At 70.9% G+C, this 17,452-nt stretch overlaps 2 protein-coding genes across 5 annotated transcripts in view; both read left to right on the forward strand.

The window, feature by feature from the left end:
* The first annotated feature begins 95 nt into the window (after positions 1-95).
* On the forward strand, positions 96-11,947 carry DENND4B (DENN domain containing 4B). Of its 4 annotated transcripts, XM_083813731.1 has the most exons (27): positions 96-171; positions 2,826-3,136; positions 3,208-3,460; positions 3,542-3,611; positions 3,933-4,102; positions 4,190-4,431; positions 4,525-4,591; positions 4,665-4,723; positions 4,820-4,964; positions 5,057-5,232; positions 5,959-6,059; positions 6,155-6,370; positions 6,986-7,131; positions 7,214-7,353; positions 7,434-7,557; positions 7,662-7,868; positions 7,954-8,082; positions 8,178-8,304; positions 8,392-8,562; positions 8,638-9,011; positions 9,116-9,223; positions 9,304-9,479; positions 9,969-10,353; positions 10,431-10,539; positions 10,632-10,797; positions 11,078-11,142; positions 11,243-11,943. In XM_083813731.1, the coding sequence occupies exons 2-27, from the start codon at positions 2,838-2,840 to the stop codon at positions 11,386-11,388; spliced, it is 4,371 nt and encodes a 1,456-aa protein (XP_083669857.1). In that variant the 5' UTR covers positions 96-171; positions 2,826-2,837; the 3' UTR covers positions 11,389-11,943. The 4 variants fall into 4 exon arrangements, with proteins under 4 accessions (XP_083669857.1, XP_083669856.1, XP_083669854.1 ...); XM_083813730.1 differs by having other exon boundaries at positions 8,392-9,011; positions 11,243-11,944; XM_083813728.1 differs by having other exon boundaries at positions 8,178-9,011; positions 11,243-11,947.
* Positions 11,948-12,324: 377 nt separating this feature from the next.
* GATAD2B (GATA zinc finger domain containing 2B) overlaps positions 12,325-17,452 on the forward strand; it is a 34,562-nt gene continuing 29,434 nt past the window's right edge. Inside the window, exon 1 of the mRNA XM_083813732.1 lies at positions 12,325-12,475. The gene's annotated coding sequence lies outside the window, so the exon portion shown is untranslated. The remainder of the gene's footprint in view (positions 12,476-17,452) is intronic.

A 17,452-nucleotide genomic window follows, 5' to 3' on the forward strand; every position in this document is an offset into this window, starting at 1 on the left:
TCCCGGGGCTCCGTGGGGGGGGGTCCCGGTTCCCGGTTCCCGGGGGGGGCCCGGCGGCTGCAGAGCGTCCTCCCGGCCGGCAGGTGCCGGTGGCGGCGGCGGCGGCGGCGGGGCCGGGCGGCGGTAACGGCCCCGGCGGAGCGAGGCGGCCCGGCCCGGCCCGGCCCGCAGGTACCGGGGGGGCCCCGGCGGGCGGCGGCGGCGGCGGGGGGCGGGGGGCGGGCCGGGGAGGGGGGGCCTGGGGGGGGGGGGGCCGGGGCCGCGGGGGGGCGTGGGGGCGGCTCTGGGGGGCACGGGGGCTGCTGGGGGGCGCGGGGCTCTATAGGGGGTGTAGGGCCCGCTGGGGGGGGCGTAGGGCCTGCCAGGGGGCCATAGGGCCCGCTGGGGGGTCTGCAGGGTCTGCCAGGGGGCTATAGGGCCTGCTGTGGGGTCTGCAGGGTCTGCCAGGGGGCTATAGGGCCTGCTATGGGGTGCATAGGGCCTGCTGGGGGGTCTGCAGGGTCTGCCAGGGGGCTATAGGGCCTGCTATGGGGTGCATAGGGCCTGCTATGGGGTCTGCAGGGTCTGCCAGGGGGCTATAGGGCCTGCTATGGGGTGCATAGGGCCTGCTGTGGGGTCTGCAGGGTCTGCCAGGGGGCTATAGGGCCTGCTATGGGGTGCATAGGGCCTGCTGTGGGGTCTGCAGGGTCTGCCAGGGGGCTATAGGGCCTGCTATGGGGTGCATAGGGCCTGCTGTGGGGTCTGCAGGGTCTGCCAGGGGGCTATAGGGCCTGCTATGGGGTGCATAGGGCCTGCTGTGGGGTCTGCAGGGTCTGCCAGGGGGCTATAGGGCCTGCTATGGGGTGCATAGGGCCTGCTGGGGGGTCTGCAGGGTCTGCCAGGGGGCTATAGGGCCTGCTGTGGGGTCTGCAGGGTCTGCCAGGGGGCTATAGGGCCTGCTATGGGGTGCATAGGGCCTGCTATGGGGTCTGCAGGGTCTGCCAGGGGGTTATAGGGCCTGCTGTGGGGTCTGCAGGGTCTGCCAGGGGGCTATAGGGCCTGCTATGGGGTGCATAGGGCCTGCTGTGGGGTCTGCAGGGCCTGCCAGGGGGCTATAGGGCCTGCTATGGGGTGCATAGGGCCTGCTATGGGGTCTGCAGGGTCTGCCAGGGGGCTATAGGGCCTGCTATGGGGTGCATAGGGCCTGCTGTGGGGTCTGCAGGGCCTGCCAGGGGGCTATAGGGCCTGCTATGGGGTGCATAGGGCCTGCTATGGGGTCTGCAGGGCCTGCTGTGGGGTCCACGGGGCTGGCTGTGGGTGCACAGGGCTTGCAGTGGGGTGCAGAGGGGCAGCTCAGGGGGCTATAGGGCCTGCTGTGGGGACGTAGGGGCAGCTGTGGGGTGCATAGAGCCTGCCACAGGGGGAATAGTGCCTGCTGTGGGGCCATTGGGCCTGCTGTGGGTACATAGGGGCAGTTGGGGGGTGCATAGTGCCTGCTACAGGGTGCATAGGGCCTGTTGTGGGTCCAAAGGGCTGGCTGTGGGTGCATAGAGACTGCTACGGGTGTATAGGGCCCGCTGTGCGGTGTGTAGGGCTGTCAGAGCACGTAGAGCCCGCTGTGGGGTGTGTAGGACTGTCAGGACACGCAGGTTTCCTGATGCCCCCGTTTCCACCCCACTGTTTCCAGCCTGAGGCAGGTGCAGGGACGCTGCCCGGCATGGGGCGGCTGTGGGGCATCCTGCAACCCTGCCAGCCCCATGGGGCAAAGGACACGCCGTGGGGCAGAGGGCACGCAGTGGGGCAGGGTCCCCATGCCCTGTGGGGCAGGCTCACCCCATAGCCGGCCCTGCAGCCCTTGCAGAGGCCGGGTCCTGCCCCGGGGCTCTGGGGGAGCGCAGTCGGGGTCCCTTGGGGCTGGGAGACCCCAGGATCAGGGCCCCCGATGTCTCCTGCGGGCTCTCGGTGGGGTGTCCTGCTGTGGGGTGGGCGGGCTGCGAGATGGGGGCACGGCCCCCGTGCCCTCCGTGGCTGATTCCTCCCCACCGAGCTGGGCTGCAGGAGACTAAATCGGGAGGCAGCCTGCGTCGCCGCAGCCCGGCCGTCATCACGCGGCGCTGAGCTAAAAATACCCGGGTGGCAGCCAGCGGGCCCGGGGTGCCGGCTCCAGGGTCCCCGGGGTCCCCAGGGTCCCCAGGACAGGGATGGGGACAGGGACGGGCTGCGCCTTGCCCACGCAGGGGATGCTGGCTGTGCCCCCCCCCAATTAATGGAGTGTCCTCAGACCCCCGTCCTGGGGTCGCAGGTCCCGTGGGGACACGGCGGCTGCTCCGGTTCCTGCTCCGGGGGTGCGTGCACGGGGCTGGGACCGGTTCCATTGCCCGGCGTCACACCCCGGTGCCGCGTGGCCCCCCCACGGTGACAGCCCCCCGGCTCAGGGCTTCGTCGCCCGCTTCCTTCCCCTTTCCAGCCGCCCTGCGCAGCGCGGTACACGAGCCACCCTGGGCGAGCGGGGGACGTGGGGACCAGCTCCCAGCCTGGGGGGGCTGCGCCACCGCCCCCCGGGACCCCCATCTCCGTGTGCCGTGGATCCCCCCGTGCTCGGGGTGCGGGCACGGCCCCAGCCCCTCTGTCGGTGCCAGCTTCCCCGTCCCCTCGCCGCGCAGCGTGACCGGCAAACAGGAAGCCTCCTCCCTTCCCGTCCCCGGCGCTTTCGCCCCGTCAGCTCCGCCGCCTGTGTGCCCCACGGCCTCTGACTGCTTGCCGTGGGGCGCCCCACGGCACCGGGTCCCGCGGGCAGGGCGGGGGTCCGGGTGCGAGCCGTGCCGCTGCCCGCCGCCCGTCCCCAGATGCCGTGAGCCATGTCGGACGAGAAGCCCCCACAGCTGGTGGACTACTTCGTGGTGGCCGGACTGACGGACGCCTCGCGGCCGCTGGAGGACGAGAACCAGCAGCAGCGCCCGGCCCGGCCCAGCGAGCCCATCACCGACGTGGCCGTCATCATCCGCTCGCAGGGCGAGGAGGTGCCGCACGGCTTCACCTGCATCGAGACCACCACCTCGGGGCACCCCGTGGACCTCAACGCCGGGCTGCTCAACAACCCGCAGATGTTCATCTGCTACAAGCGGGGCCGGGACAAGCTGCCCCTCATCGAGCTGGGGTGCGTCCCCGCGCCCAGGGGGGGTCCCGGAGCTCTCCCCCGGGTCCCTCTCACTGCCCCCCTCTCCGCAGGGTGCACTACGAGGGGAAGGACCGTCCCAAGCCGGGCTACACCATCCTGGACACGACGCCCTACAGCCGCTCGGCCAACCTCAACTCGGGGGGCCCAGGGCACCAGCGCACCTTCCTGGTGTACCGGCGGGCGGCCGAGCCCCAGGGCCACAACGCGCTGGGGGTGACCGACATCTGCCTCATCATGCCCAGCAAGGGCGAGAGCACCCCGCACACCTTCTGCCGCGTGGACAAGAACCTCAACACCAGCATGGTGGGTGCGGGGACCCCCCCCTCCCCTTTTTTCCCTGGCGGGATGCCGCCTGTGCTCACCCGCCGCGCTCCCTCCTTGCAGTGGGGCCCGGCCTTGTTCCTGTGCTACAAGATCGCCATGGCCAAGGCCAACACGCTGGTGTACGAAGCAGGTAGGGGGGGCTGCGGGCTGGGGGGGGGTCGCTGGGGGGGGTGGGGGTCACGGGCTTGCATGGGAGCTGGTGGTGGCTTCGCCTTCGCCACCCAACCGCTCTCGTGCTCCTCGGCGAGGTGGGGATGGGAAAGGTTTGGGTGGAGGTGAGGGTGGGAGAAGGTACCCGGCCGCCACCGCAGGCGAAACAGCCTCAATTTGGGGAAGATTCATTTAATTTATGGCCGTTAGCCCGACCGGCGGCACCTCGCTGCCCTGCTGCACCTCCGTGCGCGTGGGGAGAGGGGACCCCCGCTGCAGCGCCGTCCTTCTGTCGGCGCAGGGCTGCTGGGGCGCTACCCCGAGCAGGACAGCGAGTCCTTCCCGCTGCCCGAGTCCGTGCCCGTCTTCTGCCTGCCCATGGGCGCCACCATCGAGAGCTGGCCGGCCGACACCAAGTACCCGCTGCCTGTCTTCTCCACCTTCGTGCTGACCGGCGCGTCGGGCGACAAGGCGAGGCGGGGATCCGGGGCTGGGTGGGCGTCAGGGGGGGGAGGGGGGTCGCACCCTGACCTCCCCCCCCGTCCCCTTGGCGCGCAGGTCTACGGGGCCGCCATCCAGTTCCACGAAGCCTTCGCCCGCGAGCGGCTGTCGGAGAAGCAGCGGCTGCGGCTGGGGCTGCTGAGCGTGGTGGACCGGCGGCCCATCGGCGGCCGCTCGGTGCAGACCCGCAAGAGCATCTGCGTCCTCTCCCACTGGCCCTTCTTCGACGTCTTCCGCAAGTTCCTCATGTTCATCTACCGCTACTCCATCTCGGGGCCCCACGTGCTGCCCCTGGAGACGTGAGCGCCGGGCAGGGCGGGGAGGTGGCCCCGCGGACCCCCGGTGCCACCCCGTCGCCCACCGGCCGCCCTCGTGTCCCCCCCCCCTTGCAGGCACATCTCGCACTTCATGCACAACGTCCCCTTCCCGTCCCCGCAGCGCCCGCGCATCCTGGTGCAGGTGCGTCGCCGTGCCCGTGCGCCCCGCGGTGCCCGGCGCGCTCCCGGCTCACCGTGCCCCCCTCTCCCCGCAGATGTCCCCGTACGACAACCTGCTGCTGTGCCAGCCCGTGTCCTCCCCGCTGCCGCTCAGGTGGGGACAGCCACTGGGGGGGGGGACGGACGGACTGGGGAGGCGGGGGACACCCAGGGACGCCCTGCTGATGCTCCCCCGTCCCCGTCCCCGCAGCGGGGCCAGCTTCCTGACGCTGCTGCAGAACCTGGGCGCCGACAACGCGGTGACGCTGCTGGTGGCCGTGCTGACCGAGCAGAAGCTGCTCATCCACTCGCTGCGCCCCGACGTGCTCACCAGCGTGGGCGAAGCCCTGGTCTCGGTGAGTGCCGGGGGTTATTTGGGGGGGTCCGGCGGCGCCGGCTGCGCCGTGCCCCCCGTGGCGCCGCGCTGACCGCCCTGTCCTGTCCCCAGATGATCTTCCCCCTGCGCTGGCAGTGCCCCTACATCCCGCTGTGCCCGCTGGCGCTGGCTGACGTGCTGAGTGCCCCCGTGCCCTTCGTTGTAGGCATCCACTCCAGCTACTTCGACCTCCACGAGCCCCCCAAGGACGTCATCTTCGTCGACCTGGACACCAACAACATCTTCCAGTGAGTGGTGGCACCCGTGGCGGGGGGGAGAAGTGGGGGGCACGCTGCGGGGGGTCCCCCCCCCCGAGGGGGCTGCGGGGGGCTCTGCTCTCTGCCAGTGTTGTGGGGGGGCTGGTTACCAGGGCTGGGGAGGGGGCTGGGGGTGCTGGGTGCTGGATGCTGGGGTTTTGGGGTGCTGCAGTGCTGGGGTGCTTGGGAAGATGGGGGTGTTGGGGTGCTGGGGGTGCTGGGGTGCTGGGGTTTTGGGGTGCTGCGGTGTTGGGGTGCTTGGGGAGATGGGGGTGTTGGGGTGCTGGGGGTGCTGAGGTGCTGGGGTGCTGGGTGTGGGGGTTGCTGCGTGTTGGAGTGCTGGGGGTGTTGGGGTGCTGAGTGCTGAGGTTTTGGGGTGCTGTTGTGCTGGGGTGCTTGGGGGGATGGGGCTGATGGGGTGCTAGGGTGCTGGGGGTGTTGGGGTGCTGGGGGGTGTAGGGGTGCCAGTTGTTGGGGTGCTGGGGGTGCCAGGTTTTGGGGGTGCTGGGGATATTGGGGGTGCTGGGGGTGTCAGGGGAGGCTGGGGGTGCTGAGGCCCTTGCTCTGCCGGGCTGCCAGGGTGTTGGGGTGCTGGGGGCGTGAGGATGCCGGGGGTGCTGTGCTGCCGGGGGCACCGGGACAACGGGGTGCTGGGGGTGCCGGGCACTGGGGGGGGGGGGGCGGCGGTGCTGCCCCCGTTCTGTCCCCCCCCCCCAGGAGCGAGGAGCGCAAGCTGCTGTCCCCGCGGGCGCTGCCCCGCCGGCCCTGCAAGGTGCTGCTGGCCTCGCTGCACAGCCTGTCCCAGCAGCTGCACGAGAGTGAGCGGGGACAGGGGGGGGGACACACGGGGGGGGGGCTGGGACTCACGTGGGGGGGCTGGCACCCACATCTGCCCCCCCACGCCCCCCCGCAGTGTACAACAAGCCGGTGGAGGAGGCGTCGCTGGAGTTCCTGCTGACCGACTACGACCTGGTGTACGGGCGGCGCAAGCAGCTGGAGCTGGAGATCCGGGCGGCGTTCCTGCGCTTCATGGCCTGCCTGCTCAAGGGCTACCGCTCCTTCCTGCAGCCCATCGCCCCCGCGCCCCCCGAGAAGAGCCGCGAGACCGCCAGCCTCTTCCTGCTGCAGGGTGGGAGGGGGGCTGGGGGCGGAAGGGGGGGTGGAAGGGCAGGGAGAGGGGTCTGGAGAGGTCGGTGGGGGGGGTCTGGAGGGGATGAGGGGCATCCTGGGGGGCTCGGTGGGGGTCTGGAGGGGCTGAGGGGCATCTTTGGGGGGCTCGGTGGGGTCTGGGGGGGATGAGGGGCATCCTGGGGGGCTCGGTGGGGGTCTGGAGGGGCTGAGGGGCATCTTTGGGGGGCTCGGTGGGGGTCGGGGGGGCTGAGGGACATCCTAGGGGGCTCGGTGGGGGTCTGGAGGGGTTGGTGGAGGTCTCTGGAGAGGTTGGTGGAGGGTCTTGGAGGGGTTTTAGTGGGAATCTGGACATGTTGGTGGGGGTCTGGAGGAGTTGATGGGGGTCTGGAGGGGTTGTTTGGGGTCTGGGGGGCTCGGTGGGGACCCGGAGGAGGTGGTTGGGAGCTGGAGAGGTCGGTGAGGGTCTGGAGGGACTGGTGGGCATCTGGGGGGGGTTGGTGGGGGGCTGGAGAGCTCGGTGGGGATCTGGGGGGCTGAGGGGCATTTTGGGGGTCCAGGCGGGGTGTCAGGACGGCCCTGACTCCGCTGTCCCCCCCCCCGGTGCCCCCCCCAGGCTTCCTGAAGTCGCGGGAGCGGGCCTACCAGAAGTTCTACGGGCAGCTGCTGCGCACGCAGCTCTTCACGCAGTTCATCGAGGACTGCTCCTTCGCCAGCGACCGCTACACCTGCCTCGAGTTCTTCGACAGCTGCGTGGACAAGGTGGGGCCCGGCCTCGTGCCGTGTCCCCGTCCCGGGGGGGGGGCAGCCCGCGGTGACACCGCCGCCGCCGCCCCCTCCCCAGGTGCAGGTGGAGCTGGAGAAGCCGGAGGACGTCCCCTTGATGGAGCTGGACGACTCGCACGGCAGCGAGCACACCGTCTTCATCATGCCCCCCGAGGAGCCCACCGGCCCCGACGGCAGCGAGCTGCCCGCCTCCTACTGGTGAGACCGCCCCCAAACTCCCCCAAACCCCCCCCAAACCCCCCCCAAAACCCCACTGAGCTGTGCCCCCCCCCCCCCAGCTACGACGGCTTCCCCACGCTGCGCCCCGAGCTGCTGGAGCCCGCGCAGGACCTGCTGATGGCGCAGCTGTGCCAGGCGCGGAGCAGCGCGCCCAGCAGCCCGGCCCCGCGCCGGACCAAGCAGGTGGGGCCGTCGGTGCCACGAGCTCGCCGCGCTCAGCGCCGTGCCCCCCGGGGGGGGTTCAGCGCCGGCTCGGGGACACCCACCCGCCCTCTTCCCTCGCCCAGGAGATGAAGGTGGCCCAGCGCGTGGCGCAGAAGTACTTCGGGGTGCCCGACATGTGGGCCAAGTGCCTGCTGGGCCACTGCTACGGGCTGTGGTTCATCTACCTGCCCACCCACGTGCGCGCCGCCCCCTCCAAGGTGCGGGCGCTGCAGCTGGCCTACGAGGTGCTGCGCAAGATGGAGACCCACAAGGTGGTGCTGCCCGACGAGGTAGGCGACCCCCCCGCTCCCCGCTGCGGGGACGAGGATGGGAGGGGGGGGGGGCTCCTTCTGACCCTCGCCCGCACGCCCCCAGGTCTGCTACCGCATCCTGATGCAGCTGTGCGGGCAGTACGGCGAGCCGGTGCTGTCGGTGCGGGTGCTGCTGGAGATGAAGCGCGCCGGCATCGTCCCCAACACCATCACCTACGGATACTACAACAAGGTGGTGATGGCGGGGGGGGGGGGCCCGGGGGGGTGGGGGGCACTGGGTGGGGGCCTCCCGGGTCCTGACCGTGTCCCCCCCCCCCTCCGTGGCAGGCGGTGCTGGAGAGCAAGTGGCCGGCCAGCACCCAGGGGGGGCGGCTGCGCTGGGCCAAGCTGCGCAACGTGGTGCTGGGGGCGGCGCAGTTCCGGCAGCCCCTGCGGCAGCGGCAGCGGCAGGCAGGTGAGCTGGGGGGGCCACGGAACGGGGGGGGGGGGACAGCGACGGGGGTGCCGCCCCCGCTGCCACCCCCTCCTCGTCCCCGTGCAGAGCTCCAGGAGCCCCCCGCGCCCCCCCGGCCCCGCGCCGCCCTGCAGCGCCAAACCACCTGGGCCGGCCGCAGCCTGCGGGACCCCCCCGCGGCCCCCCAGCTGGTGAAGAGCGGCAGCCTCAGCTTCCCCCGCGCCGAAGCCACCACTTTGGAAGCAGGAGTCGGACAGAGTGAGTGGGGCCGGGCCGGGCAGGGGGCGCCGGGGGGGGCCCGGACCCCCCCACCGCCCCCTCTGCCCCCCGCAGTGCTGCGAGCCCTGGGCGCGCCGGAGCCCCCCCGGGTGCGGGACGCGGCGCCCGCCTCGGCCGAGGGCAGCCTGTCGGACGTCAGCTTCGCCACCGACGAGAGCGAGCGGGCGGACGAAGCGGGGGCGGCGGGGGCCGGCGGGGGCCGGCGGGAGGCGGAGAGCGGGGGCACGCCGCGGCGGGGGCTGGCGGCCAAGCTGCAGCAGCTGCTGTCCCCCGGCAAGCGACCCTCGCCCCGGCACGCCACCGATGGCCACGGCGGCCCCCGGGACGGTGGCGGCACCGAGCAGCGGGACCGGGACCCCCCCCAGCGCCGCAGCCCCATGGACACCCTGCTGCACCCCCGGGAGCGCCCCGAGTCCACTGCCTCCGAGGTACGCACCCCCCGGGCTGGCGCTGGGGCGCGGTGGCGGCCCCGTTCTCCCGGCGTTGGCACGGCTGTGCCCCTGTCCCCGCGTGTCCCCGCGTGTCCCCGCAGAGCTCCGTCTCGCTGGGCAGCGAGTTTGACTTCTCGGAGACGTCGCTGGGCAGCCACAAAGCCGCGGAGCCCCCCGGGGACGTGGCGCAGGAGCCCCCCGCCGTGGAGGTGAGCGTGGGGGCCGGGTTCGGGGGGGGGGCTCAGCCAGGGATCCATGGGGGGGCTGACGGTGTCGGCGGTGCCGCCAGGTGCTGCTGTCCAGCTGCTCGCGGTGCCAGGGCTGCGGCTCGCTGGTGTACGACGAGGAGGTGATGGCGGGCTGGACCTCGGACGACTCCAACCTCAACACCACCTGCCCCTTCTGCGACCGCGCCTTCGTGCCCTTCCTCAGCATCGAGATCCTGGACTTCCAGCAGGCCCCCAGGTGGGCGCCCCCCGTGTCCTCGGTGGGCCCTGTCCTGCCGTCTTCTGGGGAAAACGCTCTGCAGCCCTATTGTGTCCCTTCTTTGTACCCGGTGTCCCCACCTGCCATCCCCTCTGCTGGCCTAATGCCCCCGTCTGCCCCTGGTGTCCCCTATCTGTTCCTGGTGTCCCCTGTCCATCTCTGGTGTCCCCTACCCATCCCCGATGTCCCCTGTCCGTCCCTGGTGTCCCCTGTCTTTCCATCCTCTGGTGTCCCCTGTCCGTCCCCCTGTCTATCCCTGGTGTCCCCTATCTATCCCTGGTGTCCCCTGTCTATCCCTAATGTCCCCTGTCCGTCCCTGGTGTCCCCTACCCATCGCCGAAGTCCCCTGTCCATCCCCGGTGTCCCCCGTCCTTCCATCCTCAGGCCTCCATCCCTCTGCAGCCGTAATGTCCCCTGCCCGCCCCCGCCGTTGTCCCCGCTGTCCCTAACCCCCTCTTCCCTGCGCAGCGGGGCCGAGGACGGCTCCGTGCCCGCCCCGGCCGCGCAGGGCCCCGTGCTCAGCGACCGCCACCGGTGCCTGGCGCTGGACGACGGCGAGCAGGAACCGGGACCGTCCCCGGGGCTGTGCAACGGCTGCGCGGAGCAGGCGGCGCGGGGCCCTCCGCGGCGGCAGGAGCGGGTGGCCTTCGCCTACCTGAGCCCGCTGGTGCTGCGCAAGGAGCTGGAGAGCCTGGTGGAGAACGAGGGCAGCGAGTGCCTGGCGCAGGCGGCGCTGGTGGACAGCCACCCCATCCTCTACTGGAACCTGCTCTGGTACTTCCAGCGCCTGGGGCTGCCCAGCAACCTGCCGCGGCTGCTCCTGGGCTCGCAGCACGTGGCGGCCCCCCCGCAGGTAACGGGGGGAGGGGGGGGGCTCTCTTTGGGGCTGGGGGGGGGGCCTGGCCCGGCGCCCACTGCCGTGTCCCACAGGCGCAGCCGCCCGACGCCGCCGCCTCGGTCGGGGTGCGCTTGCTGTGGGACGTCCTCGTCCCCGAGCCCGACAGCGTCCCCCCGCTCTACGTGCTCTGGAGGTTTCACAGTGAGTTTTGTTTTTTTTAGGGGGGGGGCAGGGTGAGGAGGGGGGTGCTGACCCCCCCCACCCTGACGTGCCGCCCCCCCCCCCTCCCCCAGGTAACGTCCCCAGCCGCCTGCAGGCCTGGCAGCACCGCGAGCACCCCTTCTCGCTGGCCTTCCTGGAGGCCGTGCTGCGGCACGTGGGGCTGAGCGAGGTGCACAAGGCCATCGCGCTCTTCCTCGACACGCCGCCCGCGCACGGCGGCCCCCGGCACACGCAGAGGTACCCCCCCCCCAATCCTACCCCCCTGCTCAATCCTAACCTCCCCCCCTCAATCCTAACCACCCCCCCAATCCTAACCCCCCCCCCCAATCCTAACCCCCCCCTCAGTCCTAACCACCCCCCCAATCCTAACCCCCCCCTCAATCCTAACCACCCCCCAATCCTAACCCCCCCCCCAATCCTACCCCCCCCCTCAGTCCTAAACCCCCCCACCCCAATCCTAAACCCCCATGGGGGGGGGGCTGTGTGCCGCCCCCTCTCCTCTCTGTCCTCCCCCCAGGAGCATCTACAGGGAGATCCTCTTCCTGATGCTGGCGGCGCTGGGCCGGGAGCACACGGACATCGGTACGGGGTGATGGAGGGGGGGGGGAGGGGATGAGGGGGGGTGTAAGGGGGGTTTTGGGGGGGGGCCGTGGCCGTGCTAAAGCCCCCCCCGTCCCCGCAGCCGCCTTCGACAAGAAGTACAAGTCGGCCTACGCCAAGCTGGCGGGCAGCCTGGGCAAGGAGGAGCTGCGGCGGCGGCGGGCGCAGCCCCCCAGCTCCAAAGCCATCGACTGCCGCAAGAGCTTCGGGGCCACCCTGGAGTGTTAGGGCCGGGGGGGGGGGGACAGGGCCCGGCCCCGCAGCTGGCACAAGGGGGGGGTGTGTGGGGGGGGTCCCACCGCAGCCCCCCCCCCCTCCCCGCCCGCTCCCAGCAGGTTTTGTACGTCCGCGTTAAAATATTTTTATTTATTTATTGCCCCCCCTCCCCCCCCCCGCCTCGCTGGAAGCTCCCCCGCCCCCCCCCAGCCCGTGAGGGCCGGTTTTTGGGGGGGGGGGGTGTCCCTGGGGGGGCGGGGGGGGGGGCCGCCCTCGCACTGTGCAATACGGCGCCCCGCGGGGCCCGGCTCTGTAAATAAAGCCGCTTCAGTATTTTCTCCGCCTGCCTCCGCCGCCGCCTTTTTGTGTGTGTGTGGGGGGGTCCCGGTACCGGGGGGGGCCCCCCCCAAAGACCCTGCGGTACCATAGAGAGGAGCAAGCCGTGCCAGAGCGTCGCCGCCCGGCGGCCATCTTGAGGCCTAGCGGAGGCCCCGCGCCTCCGGGCCTGGCGCCCGGGCCCGGCGGGCTGGGAGCTCGTAGGCGGGGGGGGGGGTGCGGGGGGGGTGCGCGGCCCTGCCCGGTTACCGGGGCCCGGCCCCCCCCCCCGGCGTCGCGGCGGGCACGTGCGGGCGGCGCCACGTGGGCCCCGCGGGCGGTACGGCGGCCGCCGTGGGCCGAAAGGCCGCGGGGGGGTTTTTTGCCCGCCGCCGCTGAGAGCGGCCGGCCGAGTACCCGGATGTCCAGGCTCGGGGACCCATTAAAGGCGCCCCGCGGGGAAGCTCGCCGGCTCCTCATTGGCCTCCCCGCTTGCCAATCGCCCGTCCCGCCGGCCAGTGAGAAGCGAGGGGCGGGCCCTCCGCGCCGCCCTCCGCTCGCCGTTGGCCGGCCGCGCCGTCTTTCTCCGCGCAGCGCCAATGGGCGTCGTCGCTGGGGTCGGGAGGCGGGGCGAGCGCGGCGGGGCCGCTGCCCAATCAGCGGCATTGTTTGTGGTGGTGCCGGCTGCGCTCCGCGGCGGCTGCTGGCGGCGGCGCCGCGTCTGCTCCGCCCGGCCCGGCCCGGCCCGGCCCCGCTCGGCCCCGCAGCCCCGGGGCGGCGCCAGGTGAGGGCGGGGGGGGGGCACCGGCACCGGGAAGGGACCGGGAGGGGATCGGGGGGGGGGGCCGCGGAGGGCACCGGGACCGGCACCGGGAGGGGGCGGCCCGGGGTGGGGTGGCCCGGGGTGGGGGGGCGGCGGCGGCGGCGGCTCCTTCCTTCTCGGGACCGCGACCGGGACCGGCCGGGCTGGGGCGGGGCTGGGGGAACCGGGACCCGCCTCCCCGGTACCGCGACCGGGAGGGGAGGGGGGACGTCACCGGGAGGAGCCCCCCCGGTGTGCCCCCCCCTCCAGCCTCCGGTGTGCCCGGGGCGCGATCCCCGCCCCCCCCCCCCCGGCCTCCCCCCGGTCCCCGCACCCCCCTCCCCGCACCCCCCGTTCTCCTGCCCCGCCTCCGATCCGCGGGGGGGAGGGGGGGGGGGCGCGACCGGGGAACCCCCCCACACACCCCCGCCCTTCCCCGGCCCCGCACCGAGCGGGGGGGGCCCGGTGACCGCCCCCGGCCCCGCCAGCCCCGGGCCGGCCGCGGGGTGGGCGTCGGGGCGCGGCCGGGGGGGGGGGGCAGGCCCGGGCCCTTCCTCGTCCCGCGGCTCGGCTCCGGGACGCGCCTCGCGGGGGGGGGGGTCGCGGGGGGGGGATCACGGGGGGGGGTCACCGGGGGGGGTTCCTCCGGTGCAGGAGGGGGTGGGCAGCGTACGGCTGCGATCCGATTGATTCCCTTGAGCCGCCGCGCCGTCCTCGCCGAGATCGCCCCCCCGTTCCCCCCCCGAACGGCTTTTTGGGTCGGTTTTCCTTTTTTTTTTTTTTTGGTTTTATTTTATTTAATTTTTTTTTTTTGAGGTTGCCTCGAAGGCTGCTGGGGGGGGGGGGGGCTGAGTCCCTGCAGGGAGAAGGAGTGGGAGGTTTCGCCTCGGGGGGGGGCTGGGTGCGGATCGCGGCAGCTCGAGGGGCCGCACGGAGGCAACCGGGGCTCGGCCGCTCCCCCCGGTCCTGCTCCCCCCGGGGCACCGGGCACCGGTGGGCTCCGTCCCTCGTTCTCGGGCACGGCTGGCTTTTAACCAGCCCGGGCGCTCCCGCCGGCGTCGCTCGGTGCCCGCGGGGCTCGGCTCGGTCCCCGCGTGCCCCCGGCTGGCTCCGTGCCCGCGGCACGGCGGCGGAGCTGGGCCCGGCTCCCCTCGAGGCTCCCCGCGCTGTAGGGGCCTGGAATTCGTCGCCCTCCTCTTCCTCCTCCTCCTCCTCCTCCTCCTCCTCCTCTCGGTCGCACCGGAGCCGCTGTCGCCTGCCGACGGGCACCGGGAGCCCCGCGGTGGCGGCGGGGGGGGCTAGGTCTTAGCGGAGCCTCGGCGCTTTTCCCGGTCGCGAGGCGGCGCGGAACCGGCCGTGACGTGCAGCTGACAGGGAGCATCCATCTTTGCAGGGCTGCGCTCTGCCCGTGCCGAGCGGGGCCCCGCTTCCTCTTCCGACGCCTGCCAGGCTCCCGCGCCTCGCCGCGGCCCCCGCTGCCGCCTCCGGGGCTCTGGGGACTTTGGGGGGGGGAAGCGGGGAGAGCCGCCCGGCGGGGCGAGCTGCGCCCGAGCTGCTCCCGGAGGCGCCTTTTCTGCCGGCGGTTTTCTTCCGAGGGGGTGGCGAGGAGCCGCCGGGACGCGCGGGGCTCGGAACGAGGCGCGCTTCCTGGCTGCCGCTCGCTCGGTGCCTTCCGTCGCTCGCTGCTCCCTGCGGGTTTCAGGAAAGCTGACCAAATGAGGCTTTTTTTCCCCGCCTTCCCGTTAATTAGCAGCCCTCCGGGCCGCGGTCCCCCCCAGCTCCGACCCCAAAATGTCCGGTGGGGTGGCAGGGCCAGGCTGCGTCCCGGCGCGTCGCACCCCCACGCCCCGCTCGCTCGTGAGAGCTGCTGCTCTCGGGTTCCCGAAACGTTCTGGCAATAACGAGAACTGGGGATGTAGGGGGGGGGGGGGAGAAAAAAAAATCCCCATTTTTTTACAACCGACTTTATCTGGGGAGAGACTTCTTTATCTGCAAAAGGGGCTGAGGAGCGCCGAACCTGCGGCTCCACAGCACGTTGGGGCTGAGGCGCGGCAGCGAAATGTTTCTGTTGCAGTTTAAAAAAAAAAAAAAAGACGAAAAAAAAAAAAAAAGATTGGCTATAAATCTAATCCCAGCGTAAAGCTATCCACCTCTCGCTCGCCGAAATTCAACCTATCAGGCAGTGCCACATGCTGCTGCAGCTTTACGGCGTTGGACCGGCCGCTGGAAGATGGAGAAGAAAGTTTTCTTTCCGCGCACGCGGCGTGCGGCTGAAATTTGAGGATCCCTTCGCTTCCCCCCTTCCGCGGCTCCTCGGGGGCTGCTGACGAGCCCTGAACGAGCCTGGGGCTCGCGGGGAACGGCGCGGCGCTGCGCCCGAGCCTCCCGGTGCTCGGCTGCAGGTCTCCGGGGTTTCCTCTGCCGGCGCCGGTTGTTTTTGCAGGGTTTTTTTTTTTCGCTCAGCACGTGGGCTGAGACGTTCGTCGCCGCTCCATAGCTCGGTTTGCATCAGCTCGGCGCGATACGGCGAGCGATGGGGCCGGGGAGGTGCCGTGTGGCCACGGCTCCTCGTTCCTGCCCTCTTCTCCTAGGGGTAGGCTTGGGGCCGCTTCTTTGGGGCTCTTTGGGGGAATTGAGGCGATTTGGCCTGCCCAAGAAATGGTGAATGCTCTCGGTGGCGCGGTGCGCCAGGCTGGTCCTTACCAAACGAACCATTCCGCGAACAGAGCTTAGGAAGCCAGGGGTGCTGCCTCAGCCCCGCAGGTGATGGGCGACACCAGGGAGCTGCCTCGGGGGCTTTTTTTTTTGGTCTTTTTAAAGGAATTTCGTTCGGAAAGCAGTAAGAAAAGCAGGGAGCTGCGCTGCTGAGCATCCCGGCAGGCCAGCCGGGTGGGGAGCGGCTCGTTCGGCCACGGCACGGCCTTACTGGAAGAGGGGGGAGTTGAAGTGGGGCGTCGAGGGGGCGTTACCCCGCGGCCGGGGCTTTAAGCGTGTGCTGAGCCCCTCGGTGACATCAGGGTTCCGGAATGCGGCCCTGGAGCTGCGGCGTCTCCCCGGACGCTGCCCCCAACACGGCAGCGCCCCTCGCCTGCCGCCCGCTCCTCCGCCTCTCTCTCTGTAGGGAATCAGGAGGGGAAGAGCCCGGCTTTGTCCGCGAGCAGCACGCAGGAGGTGAGAGGTTTCGGGGCACGGAGCGCTCCCATTTTACCTTCGGGGCTGGGAGCCGACAGGAGCACGCCGAGCTCCTTGACGGGGCGCTGCGTGCCTGCTGCCTGCCCCGGCGCTCCTGGGCTGACGGCTGCTCTTGGCCTTCCTCGAGCATCGCCAGCTGCGTGCAGCGTACTGGGGCGGGAAGCGCCGTTTTTCTGTTCCTTTCTGGGCCTCGAGCCGAAAGGAAAACTCGAAATCTCGCTGGGCTCAAAGGGCACCGGCCGGATTTGGAGAGGTGACTTAACGGGGCGCGGGGACGGCGCAGCAAACGGCTCGGGGCTGGCAGAGGATGGTCCTCACGCGCGGAGGATCCCTCGGCCCTTCCGTCTCCCGTTCCCGTAATCTGAAGCAATGCCGTCGGGATCTTGTGCCTCAAGGAAAAAAAGGAGCAATTTGAGGCTGGCTGCTTGCTTTTCCCCCCTGCGTGAGCCATGTGACGGGGGCAGCGAGCTCTGGGCAGAGGCGCACGGCAAATACGCGGCCGAGGTTCTCCCTCCGTTTGTTCTGCCGGCTCCGGGTGCTCCTCGCAGCAAACAGAGCCGCGCTTCCCAGCAGAGCTCGGCCCCGCGCGCCGATAACGCTGCCCCGAGACGCGGGGGCTTCCTTGTTGTGGCTCCCGACTTCCCTGCTTCTGTCCCGTGCTCTTAAATCGGAGTCAGCGATTATCTCGGGCTGCGCTTTTCAATGTTTTGAGGTTTGCAAGGTGCTTTGCTGCACGCGTAGCCCTCGGAAAGCTCCCCCGTCCGTGGGAGAGGAGCCTGGGGGCTGCTGGGGAAGAGCCTGCGCTGCCGGGCTCGATCCCTCCGTGGCCTCCTTGGGTTTTGTACAATCGGGGCACCTCATTTCTGGCTGCTACTGAGCAGCCCTTGGAAAGAAAGGTTTACCTAAGAGGTTGTGTTGGAAAGGGGGAGATAACGGTAAACTTCGGGTCCCGATTCGTTTTGCGACTGCGGTCCCTGGCCTTGGAATATTATCGGGTTACTCGCGATAGCGGTATCCAGAATATGCCCGAAATCCTTCTGAAGACTCGCATCCGTGTTGGAATTCGAGTGCCACACAAATGTGAGGGTGTGAGGAGAGGAGCTTCCAAGCCTCCTCTCTAAAATTAGACCGAAGAACGGCGCAGAGGAGTCTATAAAGAGCCTCGGGGGCTTTTTTCCACGCAGCCTCGGCGCAGCGAGCGTCTCGCCTCGCTCCTGCGCCCGCTCTGCCCAGCCCCGTCCATTTTGTGCTGCTCGGGATCGAAGCCGTCCGGCGGCGGCGTTCCCAGGTAGGTGGTGCCGAGCTCTGCACGCCGGGATGGCTTAACGGGCTTTCAGTGGGGGTTCTGGGTGCTTGTGGCTAGGTTTGAGCACGTATTTTGGGGCCGAACGCTGAAATTGTCCCATCTGGGGGTCACGGTGCTAGGCGGGAGGCTGGCAAGCGCTACGGCGGCGTTGGTGAGCCCTGCCTGGCTCCTCGAGGTGCCAGGGCGCTCGGGAGAGCCGCGAGAGGCAGAAAGGCATTGAGACACCGCAAGGGTTGTGGTGGAAGACGGAGGAATGAGGGGGCTCAGGCCGCAAGGAGAGCGGCGAGGACGGAGGAGAGGCGCAGCGGCGTCGGGGCGGCCGGGGAGCCGCTGCCCTCGGCCGCGCGTTTCCTCGCGGCTCTGGGTCTGCGTCGCAGCAGTTGGCGTCCTCACAGCAGCTCTTTCTCCTGCGTGCGTTTTTCATCATGCCGTTTCTTGAAAGGCAAACATCGCTGCTGCTG

This window comes from Anser anser (assembly GCF_964211835.1).
Source record: "Anser anser genome assembly, chromosome: 28".
NCBI lineage: Eukaryota > Metazoa > Chordata > Aves > Anseriformes > Anatidae > Anser > Anser anser.